At 52.8% G+C, this 15,673-nt stretch overlaps 1 protein-coding gene across 1 annotated transcript in view; it reads left to right on the top strand.

Moving 5' to 3' along the window:
* Positions 1 to 15,673, top strand: part of ITGA11 (integrin subunit alpha 11) — a 134,011-nt gene that overhangs the window by 89,526 nt on the left and 28,812 nt on the right. Inside the window, exons 10-13 of the mRNA XM_007445599.1 lie at positions 637 to 707; positions 10,046 to 10,190; positions 12,227 to 12,375; positions 15,507 to 15,647. Of these exons, the coding sequence (XP_007445661.1) occupies positions 637 to 707; positions 10,046 to 10,190; positions 12,227 to 12,375; positions 15,507 to 15,647 (506 nt within the window). The remainder of the gene's footprint in view (positions 1 to 636; positions 708 to 10,045; positions 10,191 to 12,226; positions 12,376 to 15,506; positions 15,648 to 15,673) is intronic.

Below are 15,673 nucleotides of genomic sequence, written 5' to 3' on the forward strand. Positions count from 1 at the left end.
GAAGAAAAGCCCTCATAACCCATGATAAAGGAATAGAAAGTATGAACCTGTTTGACCCTCACCTTAGAATTAAACGTCCAAATCAGTGAGTTTATTCGCGAAGTGGTCGCCTTGCGTGACGAGAACATTGGCTCCAATGACACATCAGGAGGCCCTGTGCAGGGAGGAGCTTTCAGCATGCATGGGATTCCTGTGCAAATCTGTGGTGGTGACAGGTTTTCCTCCTAAGGGTCAATTTGATATTTGGGAACCATCCAGAAGCATCTGGAACCAAATCTGGTGAACAGTAGGAATGAACAAAGTGGGAAATTCCATTTCTTGCCAACAATGCAGATTATTTCTTTCCGTGCACTTTTCTGGATCTTTCCCCTACGTTGACATCCCTGTAGTATGCATGCCCTGTAATATAAGTCGTTTCAAGTCCTTTTCAGCAGGGAGTGAGCTGCTAATAATAAACCTACACGATCACCTGGAAGGTGCCTGCTGCTGGGGCAGATGAGCTGGTTCAGGCCCGGGGCCCCCTCTCACCTCCCTGCAAGTGCTTCCGGGTCACAGGTGCGGGGGACTGAGCTGCAGGCATGTCTGGTGCTAAGAAATCAGGTGCGGAGCTAACATCTTTCTGTCCCTCTGTTTCAGGCACCAACAAGAATGAAACCTCCTTCGGGCTGGAGATGTCACAGACGGGCTTTTCCTCTCACATAGTGGAGGTAAGGACGGATTTAGAGCTGCCCTCCTGCCCTCTCACTCTTCCCAGCTCTCTGGGTCATCATCTCGCCGTTCTTGGGCTGTCTCTCATCCCCCTTTCTCTCTTTCTTGGGGTCTCTCTGCCTCTCGTCTTCTGTGGAATGTCAAGGTCATCAACTTATAATAAGCTGTCTCAAGCCCCCCCGTGCATGGGGACGTGTCCCCCCCAGGACCAAGGGTCCCATTCAGTCCATAGAACTTCATGCAAAAACTAGGTCAACATGGCAAAACCACTTGCCTGGGCTGTAATAGTGCCCTGCATGCCCCAGGTGGCCTGTGTGTGCAGGGGCACGGCCCTGCATCGATGTTGGGAGGGTGTCCAGATGTGCCAGGTGTGCTCTGGAAGGCAGCCCACGTGGGCTTCTCTCTTTGCGGACTCAGCATCGTGTTGCAGAGGTCCCAAGCAGACATATGGCGTCACAAGTGTCATGTTCTGTCTGGGGCATGTGCTTCACCTGGTTCTGATTCTCAAGATGAGGCTGAAACCTCATAGGATTGCCAGAGGGGCAGAGGAGTCCATAGCTGCATGCTTTATAAGCTGTTTGGGGTATAGCCCCGCCTGGGAGTACCATGCAGGGAAAGCCTGGGTTGTCGGTATCAGCACATGCCCCCGTGGTATGCTTTGGACAGACAGGTGTCCTGGGTTTGCGTGCATATGCTCTGCCCAGGCTGGCCCCCATGGGAGTGGACTTGTGCCTCCTAATTTGCCAGAAAAGGCCTATCACTCCATCCCACTTATATATCACTTTCAGTAACCCACCGAATTCTCCCAACTCCTCTGTGAGGTGGACGGGGCAAGATTCCTTGTTCCCAGTTTCCAGATAAAGAAGCCAAGTCCCAGGAAGGTCGAGTGACCTGCTGAAGTGACAGAAGTGAGAAAAATATTAGTCTCATGCTCTCTCCCCAACAGCGAGCAGCTGCTCCGTGAGAGCATTTGGAATCTAAGGGGGCCTCAGTCAGAGATCCCAAAACGGAGGGAGGGGGACAGATGCACAGCAGACAGCAGGCAGATGGATGGAAACGCGACTCACACTCAGCGTTTCCTGAGCTGCATCTGGACTGTCTCGTGCCTGCTTGAATACAGCAAAATATAAATATAACTGCCCTATATTGATAACAGTCATGTAATATGTGCCGAGCACTTTAATTTTTCAAGAAAATTTCTGTGCCTCATTCATGCTCAGAAACAGCCCTGCAAAGTAGGCAGATGGTAATAGTTGTCCCATTTTAGGTGGTTATATCAGCAAATCTTTTCAGTGCCTTTTCTGTGCTGGGCCCTGTGCTGGATGCCAGGAGGTTCAGAGGTGAGAGCCCTGCCCTCAAGGAGCTCCCAGTCTGAGGGTAAGGGGCTGAGTACCAGGAGGGACGAGGGCATCCATTCGTACAGGTCAGGCGGCAAGTCCTGTGCTCCAGCTGGACTAGCCCTGGTCTCCCGACTCTGGGGTCAGGGCTGATTGGAAAATGCAGCAAGGAAAATCAGTTTCATTAAATCCAACAAGCATTTGTCAAATGCAACTAAGGTATCAAAAGGAAGCAGAAATTATCCTTGCCAAACAGGAGTCAGTTTGCAAACAATGCAGAACAGCAGTCCCGAGCTTGGTGAGTAAGATAACAGAAACTACAGACTTCTCCTGGGTACAGGCATTCAACTTCAGGAGGCCCCCCCCTATCCGTGGAGCCCCTGTGGAGACCCCCTGCTCAATGGGGAACCACCTGGACTCATCTAACACTAATTAAAGCAACATGTGATCGGGATCTTACAGAAGGAAAGGCCCAGGCTAGGGGAGAGGGGTGTCAGGGAAGGATCGGGGGAGGCTGGCACTCGGGCAGGCCCCTGAGGACAAGGATTTCAGCAGCCATGGGTGGCAGCAAGCAGGAGAAGAGAGGAAGTTGTGTGCACAGGCCTGGGGGAAGTCTGAGCACAGACAGGGTTGGGGAGCGGGTCTCGGAGCAGCCCTGATGTTGGGGACAACAAGAGAGAGTGAATGTCCCATGTCTCCATCTTCCATTCCGAGGTCATTTTTCGAGCATCTCCCCGTGTGCCCGGCTCTGTGCGAGGCACTGGGGATGTATTGGGTTGGCCAAAAAGGTTGTTTGGGTTTTTCCGTAACATCACAGGGAAAAACCCGAACAAACTTTTTGGCCAACCCAATATAGAGAGAGACGAAGGTAACATTTCAGCTGACAGCAGCTCACAGTCTAGTCAGGGAGAAAGACTCTTAAGTGGTAAGTTCAGTCTCCTGCTTCTAATACTGTGATCTGTGTGTGCCCAGGAATCAGGGAACCTAAAGAGAAGGGAGGTTAAGACAAGCTTCAAGGATTCGAGGGAGTTCAGCTGAACCCTGACAGTGGCCCAAGCAGCAGAGTGTGTCAACCAGTTGAGTCCTTGCAGGATCAATGAGTTCCCCAACTGCAGGGGAGAGACCAGGAGCTCAGAGCCCCAGCTTGTTATTGAGGTCAAGGTCATGTGCTGCCCTGTGCAGCTTCTTCCATGTGCTCAACTCTTGTTCTCTTCTCCTAATCAGAGAAACCAGGGTGCCTCTCCCCACCCTGTAGATACAGACCCCAGTTCTTCTATCACCCCATGTCTTGTTTCCAAGTGACAGACATCTGGAAGTTTTTATCTGATAGGACTTTGAAAGAGACAGTGATTACATTTGAATCTGAGACTCTTTTATACTTTTTAAAAAATTTTTCTAAATGAATAAAATCCTTCCAAATCCAAAGGAATTGTGCAATGATGGTGGGCTGTCTGGAGCTGTGACTGACCATTGGGTTGCTATTTTAGAGCACAGAGGTTTTTCAGTTCCAGGCTGCTGGTGCCATCATAATTGGCCACGGGGGCTTCCCTGGTGGCACAGTGGTTAACAATCCGCCTGCCAATGCAGGGGGCACAGGTTCGAGCCCTGGTCCGGGAAGATCCCACATGTCGTGGAGCAACTAAGCCCATGTGCCACAACTACTGAGCCTGTGCTCTAGAGCCCGTGAGCCATAACTGCTGAGCCCACGTGCCACAACTACTGAAGCCCGCACGCCTAGAGCCCGTGTTCCGCAACGAGAAGCCACCGCAATGAGAAGCCCGTGTACCGCAATGAAAAGTAGCCCCCGCTCGCCACAACTAGAGAAAGCCCGTGCACAGCAACAAAGACCCAATGCAGCCAAAAATAATAAATAAATTTATTATAAAAATAAAATAAAATAATTGGCCACAGCTGTCCCGTCCCTCGGAGTCCAACCCCGCAGCTCTCAGGGTCAGTCGGACCTCTCTGGGAACTGGAGGCAGGAAGGTCTGGCCTTTCAGCTTTGCCCGGAACTGGTCCTGAGCCCGAGTGAGTCCATCTCCTGTGTGAACCCCTGGGCTCCATCTCCCCTGGAAATGCTCCACAGACAGCCTCAGGCAGCTGTTTCCTACAAACGTGCTGAAAAGGTCTTCAGCTGCCCTGGGCCTGTTGAGCTCTGTCAGAAGGAAAGATCCCTAGTCCCAGGGGAAGGACCCAGTAGAATGTTCACAAATGGCAGAGGAAAGGCCCAGGGTCTGATAACCTGGTCTGCTGCCATCTTACCTAGCAATGAAAGAAGCCCTCAAGTTAGGAAGGGTGAAAGCAACAAGAGGAAGGAAGGACCAGAGCCCAGGTTAGGAGAGGAGGTCCCAAAACATTCCCTGGCCTCCGGATGCACTAAAGCTCCAGGCCACAGGCATTGCATTCCAGGCTGATGGCCAAAGTTCAGAGCTGCTGGGAAAACCCAGGGACCTGAAGCCCCAGGAAACTCTAGTCCTGATTAGCAAAAAGGGGAAAGAGAATATTCCAGAAATTACCATCAGGAAAATTAACTATGGGTCCCTGGCCACATTTCAGAATGGATTTGTAAGCCAATGGTTCCATTAGCATTTGGAAATGAATGCAAAGGTCGCTAAGAGCTGGAGTGGCTTCTGTTAGTGTTGGCTGCTTGCTGAGGTGATGAACTCCCTGTCAAGCTGGGTAACCAAGAAAAAGCTGCATGAATCTGCCAGAAAGCTTGCAGAAGGGATCCATACCTCTAAGTCTGTAATCCCTATGGGCCACAAGGTGTGAAGGAAGGAAGAGGACCATATATAATTGATGCCTGTGGTGATGGATGGAGCTGCAGGGGAGCCCCCTTCCGTGATGGACTCTCCTACACTGCACTCCATAAATCTCCCCAATGCCAAAATTTTACAGAAGGAAGCAGTTTTATTAGGGTGGGTCTTGTCTACACAAAAGACTTGACCCCTCACCCAAGATGGGAACAGATGATTTTTCCTTTAAACTAGACACTGATGGTCCGGCAGGCCCAGCCTCAGTTACATTTGAAACAAGCCAAGGGGACGGGTTGGGGGTGAGTCTTATTCCCAGACCAACAGCCCCAGCCACCCGCTGCCTCTTCAGCCTGTGCCCTTTTCAGCAGCCCTCCTGGGGCTATGGACGGGAGAGCTAAGGTTACTGGCTATTATGTAAGGTTCTCAGCTGTTGAAGCCTTAAAGTTGCCATCTTTCCTAAGAGTTTTGCATTTGAATTCGCTTTGCATATCTGATTCAATCAAAAATAAAAGAAACTCATCCATAATGGTGAAATGAGGGGTTGACACCTAAAGGCTGTAAAGCCCTTCTGAGTCCTCTTAGCCCTAGATGGTGGACTCTTGCCCCTGCCAGCTCTGGGGCAGGCAGCCAGGGCTGCCCCCATATGAGGCCAGGACATGGTAGCCAAAGTCTGCCACCATGCTGTTCTGGATTGTTTACAAGTTGACTCCTGGTGGCAGGAATCATTTCTGGTTCATTGAGGTCCTCCGAAGCCCAGCCCCATGTCCTCAGGCTGTGCCCTGGTGCCCAGCACCTCACTCCTGAGCCTTGTTCCAGGACCTCTGAGTAGAAATAACCCAGCCTCTGATCTGGAATGAGTAGTCAAGTAACAGCGTGCCCTTTGCTCCCCACATCCGCTTCTCGACGCCCCCTCCTCGTGCCCTGACCACTGTCCTCCAGCACCGCGAATGGTGCGGGACCCCCCTCTCCACAGAAACGGTGCAGGCCTGTTTCTGAATCTTTCCTGCCCAACCCCATCTAAGCCTCTGGGCACTCATCCCTTCCTCAGGCTCCACTTTAGGCTTGTTGGAAACATCTTTTACTGAGAGAATCTGAGCAGCTAGTTAAAGCATAACCCACCGTCTTAATGATGCATTTGCCTTAGAAGGGGCTTTTGGGAACAGAGTCCTGCCCGCCCCATGGCCACTCTGGTGATGGACACGCAGGCAAGGGAGGCTGGGGAAGGAGGCCAGCCCTCGGTGCCCTCTAGGTGGTCTCCCTGTGAACAGAACCACCAGGGGCCACCTCCACCTGCCTCCACAGTCCTGCCTCTCCAGTGCCAAGAACTACTAGCATCTGGTGTTCTCATTCCGTTACTACCAGGCCAGAGGAAAGCACTGCCTGGCCGTGTGGCCTCAGACAAATCATTTAACCTCTGTGAACCTCAGTCTTTGAGCAGATGTCTGAAAAATATGTGTGGAATTGAATCTTGAGGCTTGGAATGGGAAGTGTGCATTTCGAGACTTCCTAATAAGTAAGGTTTTCTTAAAATCCTTTCCTAACTCCACCATGCACCCACCCACCCCCTCGGCTGGTCACCCCCTCCAGTGGGTCCTCAAAATAAGTTGTCCTTGCCTCTATCAGATCATTCCTTACAGGCAGCTGTACTGGCTCATATGTAGGTCCAACTTGACTGTGAGATCTGATTCTTTGACTCCTGCCTCCCTGGAAGTGCTTTATGGGTGAATTAATGAATGAGAAGAACTACTATGTACCCAGTCCTTATTGGCTGCCAGGTGCCCTGCCAAGGATTCAAAATGCTAGCTCTCACCACAAAACTATTTACAGCTGAGGACCCTTAGGCTAGGAGAGAGTGAGGAACTTTCCCAGGGTCACACAGCTAGAAGTTTTGGAGCTAGAAGTGGAACTCAGGAACGTCTGACACCAGAAATCATGCTCTAACCCCCAGGCCAGGGATTCTCAACCTCTTGACCCCCTGGGCTGGTTACTTCTTTGCTGTGGGGCTGTCCTGTGTGTCGTAGGTGCTCAGCAGCATCCCTGGCCTCTACCTACCAGAGGCCATAGTAACCTCAACACCACCCCCAGCTGGGAAAACCAGAGCTGTTTGCAGGCACCGCTAAATACTGCCTGGGGGGCTAAACCACCCCCAGCTGGGAAGCGCTGTTCTAGAATATGCTGCTTCCTGTGCTGGGGATGTGACCCGACCCTGGCTGGGGACAGGGACTAGCTGGAACATGGAGTTTGGGGAGATATGGCCACATACCAGGGAGCATTCAGCTCAGCTGGGAAGGTAACACTGCTGCAGGGCTGGTCAGAGGGCAGCTGAGAGCTGAGCTGGTAGGATCTGATAGTGAGTGCCAGGCTCAGGCAAGTACAGGTACAGGTCGTCCTCAGGGAGGGCACAGACTTGGCCTTAGACCTCCTGAGGGCCACCAAGCTTGTGTCCTCATTTCTTCACAGAGCACCAGGAAAGTCAGCTGGTGCCAAGAGTCCATCTGTGTAAGGCCCCCCAGGTACACCCTGGTAATATCTGGTGGGGGCCCCAGAGGCCTCGTAGGAAAGGAGGCCGTAAGTCAGGGAGCCGGTGCCAGGCCCGGGGCATGGGAAACGGCTCTTCCCCAGATGCCCTGCTGTTTGTTTTCCAGCTGGGCTTGCATGCCTGTCTTCTTCTGTCAAAGCTTTCGTCCTTTTTTCAGCTCCACCCTTCCAGATTTTTTCCCAACTCAAAATGTCTGGGCTCCCCCAACTGGGAAAAGATTGTGACAACCTGAGGTTTGCCTTGGTGGCCGTGGCTTGCCCTCTCAGCCCGCCCACTCCTCAGTGCGCTCTCTCCACGCACAGCAGGGCCCCCAGGAGACCCTGCTCGGGAAATGGCCTCCCACTAAAGCGCAAGCCTAGAGCCACTGCCGGGTAGAATGGCACAAGGTGAGAGCCTGGGACCCTCACCCTTGCCCAGTGCTGCCAAATGCAGAAATCCCGATGGAATTCCCCAGCCCCACATGTGGTGAGTCAGCATGAGGTCTCCCCAGCTGAATCCCAGGCACCCAGGTTGAGCTAGCCCTTCTCAGTACATTGCAAAGGCTTCCGGTCATCTACAAAGCCAGACATTCATCTTCAAAGGCCTCCCTGTGAAGCAGAGACTGGTCTGCTGTTGCATCAGAAGCAGAATCTAGGGGCTTCTGGCAAAGCAGATAGTCATTTTCTCCTCTGACCAGCCCCGTCCCAGCCCTGCTTCTGACTTGCTGTGTGACCTCGGGCAACTCCCTTTCCCTCTCTGAACCTCGGGTGCTCATTAGTCTAGTGCAGATAATGAATATCTGTCCCACTTGTCTCTCACAAATGAGTGACTGGATGAGAAAGGGTCCCTCAAAGAATGGAGCACACCCCACGTGCAAGGAATGTTGGCACGAGTCCCTGAGGCCCTGGCCCGGATCCTGGACCCGGCAGATTGTCAAACTCTCCCAGGCTGAGGCACACAGAGTGGGAGGGAGAAAGCTAATGAGAAAGTGAGACTTTAAACACAACCCAGCACATCGGACTCACCCAAGAGCAGCTTATTTATAGCTGTAAAAACATCCTGTCTGAGCAGTCAGTTCTACCTCTAGAATATTAGGACTTTTTAAATCCTTATATATGATCAATGTTATTCTTTAAAGTGACACCTTGGAAATGAGAAAAGGAAGCTTAGCTTATTATGGTTCACAATCTTGCCCTCTCCACTGCCAGTAATGAAATTAGCGCCTGAGGATTCCGCCTGTGTGTTTAGTTATGGCTCTGATTGTCCCAAGGCCAGAGTCACATGTTTCTATTGGCACCATTGCTTTGGGGGCAAGGAGAAATTGAGTGCCTTGGACCGCAAGTGGTGGGGAAACCGCAAATCCCACCGACCAGCTGGGCTGAAGGAGGGCTCAGTGGGAGAGAGGTGACCTCACCAGCTTGTGCTTTAACAGCCCAAAGCTGGGAGGCAAAGCCGGATGCCTCTGGCACAGGATCACCAAGGCGACCCAGGAAGGCAGCCCCTCCCTACTTCCACGCCCCCTCCTCAGCCCTTCATTGTCCCTAGTCACTTCTCTTCCTCTTCTGAGTGCTTGCTGTTTGTCTTCCTATACCCACTAGTTATGTGGATGGTTTGGGGGCCGGGGGGATAGGGTGCAAGGGCAACCCAGGGAGTGAGTGGACCCAGTCCTCGGAAGTGACCCTGGAGTCTTCCCCTCAAGGAGCCAGAGCTCTCCATCTTCCTGCCCAGGCATTGCAGCATCCGCTTACCCTGCAACTAAAGACAAGCTCCTGTCCTTGGGGTGCTGGCTGTCACAAATGTGGACCTGGCTTATCTATCTAGCCTCATATTGAACCACCTTGCCCTCTTACTCAAGGCTCCAGCCCCATCAAACAGCTTTCAGTTCCTTAAGCCAAAGGCTCTGAACTCTCTCCAGCCTCAGGGCATTTGCACAATGCTGTAGGTTTGGTGGCAGGACCTCTGGAGCTTTTGCTGTCTGCCTAAACTTGTCCAAACACGCAAATCACAGAATGAAGGCTTAAGTCATAATAGTTTTCCATTTCCTTAGTTAACTTAAATATCGCTAAAAAGAAAGAAAGAAATCCCATCCCTCCGGGTGTCCGGGTAAACATCACTTGCTCAAAACGCTTTTCCTGAGCCCCCTCTCAATCTAAATTCAACCTCACCGTGACATTTATCATATCCCTCATTGTATGGCATTTACCACAGTTTGCAAGTATTATGTTTATTCGTATATTTATTTAGTATCTGTGAGCTCTGTGAGGGCAGGGACAGTATCCCCAGCACCAAGCAAGTATCTGACACAAGATAGACACACAGAGGCTTTTTACTGAAGAAATTAAGAAGTAGGATTTACACACTCAGGAAAGCAACTCAGACACTACGAAGGAATGGGAAGGAGGAAAAGCATAGGGACACCACTTAAAGGAGTGTCAGAAGGAAGGGATGGCGACAAGAGATTTCCTAGAGGGGTTCTGAAGCCCTAAATGGAATGGAGCTTTGGTCCTGGATTTGGAGTTTGTTTCTAGAACATTCCTTCAAAGCTCCTAGGCACCTTCAAAAGCCAAGAATCCTGGCTGGAAGTTGGGCTATTAAATAACAAACCCAGGAGAAGGTGCCAGAGGGAACGGGCAGATGGATGCTTCATGGTTGCGGACGTGGTGCAGCTTCCCGGCAAGGGGCACCTGGGGGCCACGAGCTGATGTGCATCCCCTTCCCAATGTCAGGACGGGATTCTGCTGGGAGCCGTTGGTGCCTATGACTGGAATGGAGCTGTGCTAAAGGAAACCAGCAGTGGGAAGGTCATTCCTCTCCGAGAGTCCTACCTGAAGGAGTTCCCCGAGGAGCTCAAGAACCACGGCGCATACCTGGGTAAGAGCCAGAGCTGAAGGGTGGCTGGCGGGCAAATGCCCAGGGCTCCCATTGTCTGTGAGTCCTTCTGAGTTTCTGAGTGGAGTTCACCAGCTGTGAAGTTACTCATCACTAATGCAGCCTCGGACTCCACTTCTCCGTGAACTTCGGCCATCCAGAGTTGGCAGTGGATCTCTCTGCGGTGGGAAGGTCACTCCTCCCGGAAGATCCTGGGGGGCGCAGAGCCAGGATGAAGGGCCTTCATGAGGCCCAACTGTCTCGCCTTAACTATAGTCACCACCTTGGGTGTGAGTCCTGAGGGCGTGCCTTTCTCTTCCTCCTCTTCCCTCTGGGGGTTCGTCCAGCGAGGGCAGTGTCTGGGGTCTCTGGAAGATTCCTCCCAGTGTGCCCCAGGGGAGAGGGGGAGTTTGGGGAAGGAGACAGGCCGGCCAGGCTCTCCGCCTCCACACTGGGGAAGCTTATGGACTTCTGGCCACGGGTCCTCCTGTCAGCCCTTCAGGGAGGCTGTCCAGCTTTCGGGGGGTCCCCGCCTACTGGTCAAGGAGTCACATGGGAACTGAAACCACTGCCAGCAGATGGCTGGGAAGCAGGAAGCTCTCTCTCAGCGCAGCTTGGAGCTTTGAGAGTCAGCCCACGCCTGCCCCCAGGACACTCAGCCCCCAAGACCTTCCCACCACCACTGTCCCTCCTTCTGAGGGAGCCCAAATGCCCAGGGCCAGCTGAGAACATTTTCAGTAGTGCCACTGAGCGCTCAACTCAGAAGAAAGCTTTGCTGCGCACCACAAGCCTAACCCCGCCCTACCCTCAATACACGGCCACGTTAGCCACCCGCCATGGAATATCGTGGTCTCATCTACCTTTCAAGCTTCTGGGAAATGTATTCCCAGAATACATTTCCAAGAGCCAAACACGGTGTGTCTGGAACCAGAGTAGCCCATCCTACTGCACCCACCCTCCCGGCCACTGCATCGGCTCCTCTGTGCATCCCATAGCCAGACTGGAAGCAGCCAGTGACCCGAGAGACAGTGTTACCCACAAACACACAGGCGCACGCACGTGCATGGGCGCGAGCGCGCGCACACACACACACACACACACACACACACACACACACACACACAGACATGCATACATGGCAGAAGGAGACATGCATCCCACAGAAACTGCCCAGGAACTGCCAACAAGGCCTGACATCCATCTAAAACCTGGGATCCATGATCCAATTGCCTGGCAGAAAGTGAGACTCTCGGCTTTGCACACGTTCCGGGGCCCCACTTTCAGGAGAGTTGCCTGAAGATGCTGCACAGTCACTCCCCAGAGCTGGGCGCTCGACTGGAAAGTCACAGTGATCAGGCACAGATCCTAAGAACACGGATTGGTGGCCTTTCCCAAAGAGCCTCTGGGTTTCCATCTCTTTCTCTTTTGAGTGCACTGAAAGAAGCCTAGTCACTCCCTCTTTTGAGTTTGCAAAGCTTTGGGGCTGCAGGAGTCCCTGAGACTCCACCTAAATGCCCCGAGCGGAGCAGTTCCTCGCCTCTGCACAGCCAACGTTTCAGTTTTCGGTGGACCACTTAGCAGGGGGTTCTGGTAATGAAGAGGACACTGGTTGATCTCCAGAGAGACTATTGGTGGGGATCAAAAACAAAGCCCGCCCAATATAAAAAGAAATGGGGCTAGGGTTTGCCTTTCTCTTTCCTCCCTGTTCCATCATGCACTCACCTGTGAGGCAGGTGAAGCATGTGATGTGCATGTTCCAGGTCAGCAATGCCTATTAGGGGCCCCACCTGGCTTCCTTGATGCCTTCAAGCAAGGGGTGGGCGCAGTAAGTTCTCCCCACCCTTCACCGGCCCTGCCTCTTCCAGGCCTCCTCAGCTGCACCTGGGAACTACTGCCCTGTGGTATCACATATGCTTGGCCTGGTCTGAATGCTCTCTGTTCAGCGGCCAGTCCTGTGGCACAGCTGAGCCACACACAGGGCCCTGGTGAGGTCTGCCAGGCCACAGGGCCAGAGACCAGCCTGTTTTCTCCCGTGGCAGGGTACACAGTCACATCGGTCGTGTCCTCCAGGCAGGGGCGGGTGTATGTGGCCGGAGCCCCCCGGTTCAACCACACAGGCAAAGTCATCCTGTTCACTATGCACAACAACCGGAGTCTCACCATCCACCAGGCCCTGCAGGGCGAGCAGGTAATGCAGGGGAGGCTGGGGGCAGGGCAGACGGGTGGGACAGAGGGGAAGGTGGGGCTGGAGGGGACTGCAGCTCAGCTCTTCCCTCTCAGGACTGTCCCCAGACCCACAAACGTCCTTCCTGGTTGGGGGTATATGCCTCCTTCACACCCACCTTAGAGCTGATGCTCCTTCCCCAGGAAGCCAGGCCTGATCCCTGCCGCAGCAAGAGAACCCAGGAGAATTTGCTTGCCCGCACTTCATGGAGCCCTTGTCTCTGGTGCCTTGGCCCGACCTCTGCCCCCAACTACCAGCCTCTTTCTGGTCATGTCTAGAGTTCAGGGCCAGAGGCAGCATCCAGGCTATAGCCTCCCAGCCTGGGCTGCCAGGGCCTGTAGGCATCCTGAAGGGGCACTCGTGTTCCTCAAGCCACCTTGGCACTACCAGAAGTGAGAGGAGTCATGCCTCCACCCATAGCACGGCCCCACGGGTTCACCAAGATGCCAACTTCTTTCCTTTCCCGGAATGGGCACAATGCAGAACTATACGGCTGCCAGTGTCACCGCCCCGGATGTGGTGGGCAACCAGGCTGTGCTGCTAAGAGTCTTGTGTTGGATGGTCATGAATGCAAGCTGGAAAGCTATGATAAGAGTCAATGATGGTGAAAAGATCAGAAAACAGGGTTCTGATCCAAGTCATTTCAATAGCCCAGGAAAACTGTGGTCCTGAGAAGCAACATAGCTTTTCCAAGGTTATAGGGTAGATTCACGGCTGGGTCAAGTTTGGAATCCAGGACTCTTGGTGGGGCTCTCTACATTATGCTACCTCCTGACCCCCAACAATCCCCAAACCAGGCCATGGCCCCTCCTGCCTGGCAGCATCCAGCATCCATAGTACCCTGGGCCTGAGCTGAGCCCTGTCCAGGCCCTTATTGTTATTCTTGGCTCACCCCCGGCCCTCCAGAGCCTGGGAACAGCCCTGTCTCCTGCGTTTTCTACTGCCCTTGGCCTGTCACCATGAGGACATGCTCTTCACCGGGTCAAACCTAAATCCCTGTAGCTACAGGGAGCCATCCTTCCACCATTCCTCTTCCCATCCCAGGGCACTGGCGGACCCGGGCACTGCTCTGGCCCCAGCTTCCACCCTGCCCGCCCACACTCTACCCAGGGCTGGCTCTGTCGAGAACGCTAGGCTAGACCTTGAGAGCTGAAGGGAATTTGCTGATGAATTTATGACATTGATACTGCCCGGTTCCATCTCCAACATCCGAATGAGAAACCGCAGCACTGAAGGCAGCTAAGTTACGTGGATTCCAAATCACCATGACCCACAGAGCTGAGGCCTCATGTTTAGACAGGGTCTCCCTCCGCCTCCCTCTTTGCTCTCTGTCTGCCTCTTGATTACTTCATGTGGGCACGTCTCTTCCCCCCCGACCCCGTGTTTATGATTTCCTTTTTCCCTCTTCTGTATTTTTATCGTTCTCCTCGGTTAAAAGCTTTTAATGCTTGAGGATAAATTTCTTCTGAAAACACCCTAAGCCAGGGAGGGAGAATCATTGGCTTGAGTGTCAGATGGATCAGAGTTCCAACCCAGTTTGGCTGTGACCAGCCTTCTGACCTTGGGCAAGTGACTTGAACTCTCTGAGCTTCAGTTCCTTCCCTGTAAAATAAGGATGATAATCTCTCCCAAGACAAGGTGAGGCTCACACAAGCTAACCTGAGGCGGTAAAGCGTCTCACACAGGGCCTGTCCTTGGGAAGGGCTCCTCTTCTTTCCTGAGCGACCCCTTGCTCCTATGAACGTTTACTGAGTACCTCCTGTGTGCCAGGCACAGCACCCACGCCTGGAGGGAACAGGACAGGCACAGCTCCCACTGTCCAGAGGCGCTGGTGGAGGGAGCCGGGGCTGGGGGAGCATGGAGGAGGGACCATTGCAGGGAGTGGAGTAGGGAAGGGCAGGGGTGCTTCTAACAGGCAGTGACCTGAAGGACGATAGACATTACCGAGAGAGAGGGGAGGGGAGAGGGTACAGGTCAGAGAAAAGTATGTGCAAGGGGAAGCTGGGAAGCCAGCTGGAGCCAAGGGGCTTTTGGAGAGGAGAAATCACTTGGTATGTCGGGAGGGGATGTGGGAGCCAGAGGGTAGGGGACAGAGGCTGGTCTAGGAAGGTCACACTGAAGAGTTTGGACATTTTCCTCCAAAGCAAGGAAGCGGCACGGTCAGCTGCTGGAGGCCACTCTAGCTCCCCGCAGTGGTGGGCTGGAGGGGCCATCCTGGAGGGGGTGGGGCTCTGGAAGGTGCCTCACATGGGGGAGAAACATCAGAGGAGGCGGGAAGTAGATGGATTCGGGACATGTTTGGCATCCACCAGGTGGATGGGGAGACTGCAGGTGGGAGAGGTGGAGGGTGGAGCCAGGGAGGACCCGTAGGTTTCTAACCGAGTGGTCAGATGGTGCCCTCACTGAAGGGGGGACCACGGCACCCATGGTGGGAGAGGAACACAGTAAGTGCTCAAATACTGAAAAGGAATCATAAGTCATCACCCAAGGTGCTAAGCCCAGAGTATTTGGAATATAAAAAATTGAAAATGAGCTAAATGTCCAGCAACAGAGGATTGATTAAATACATTTGGCGCACATGTAATTTGGAATATTATAGAATCACCAATGATCATGTTGTAGGAAAAAAATATAACACGACAGAGAAAATACTCATGATCCATTGTTTTATTTAAAAAATCAGAATATATAAACTATACATCCAGTCCGATCCCAGATTGTAAAAATAAAACCATACACATACACACACCCTAGAGAAAACAGTCCAGAGGAAAAATATACTGAAACATCCATGGTATAGTTGATTGTTTGGACCATGGGTGACTTTTATTTTCTTCTTCATATGTTGCTTTTATTTTGCTCACTTTTTGCCATTATAATATATCACTTACAGAATAAATGGCAATCAATAAAATTAAATAATGGAAAGCCGAGTGGGGGCAGGATGGATAACAGAAGGAGAAAAGAGGGAGGGACCTTCTCATTTGTGCAGCAAAAATTCTGAGTCAAAGGCTGTCCTCAGTTTCCATCCTCTGGCGAGCAGAGGCCTCTCAGTAGCCCTGCCCCACGCCCCTCTCCCCATCCCTGTGCCGCAGATAGGCTCTTACTACGGGAGCGAGATCACCTCAGTGGACGTCGATGGCGACGGTGTGACTGATGTCCTGCTGGTGGGCGCACCCATGTACTTCAGCGAGGGCGGAGAGCGGGGCAGGGTGTACATCTACAACCTGAGACAGGTACGGAGCGTGGAGGCTGGCCAGCT

Source organism: Lipotes vexillifer, unplaced genomic scaffold (genome assembly GCF_000442215.2).
Source record: "Lipotes vexillifer unplaced genomic scaffold, Lipotes_vexillifer_v1.1 scaffold972, whole genome shotgun sequence".
NCBI lineage: Eukaryota > Metazoa > Chordata > Mammalia > Artiodactyla > Lipotidae > Lipotes > Lipotes vexillifer.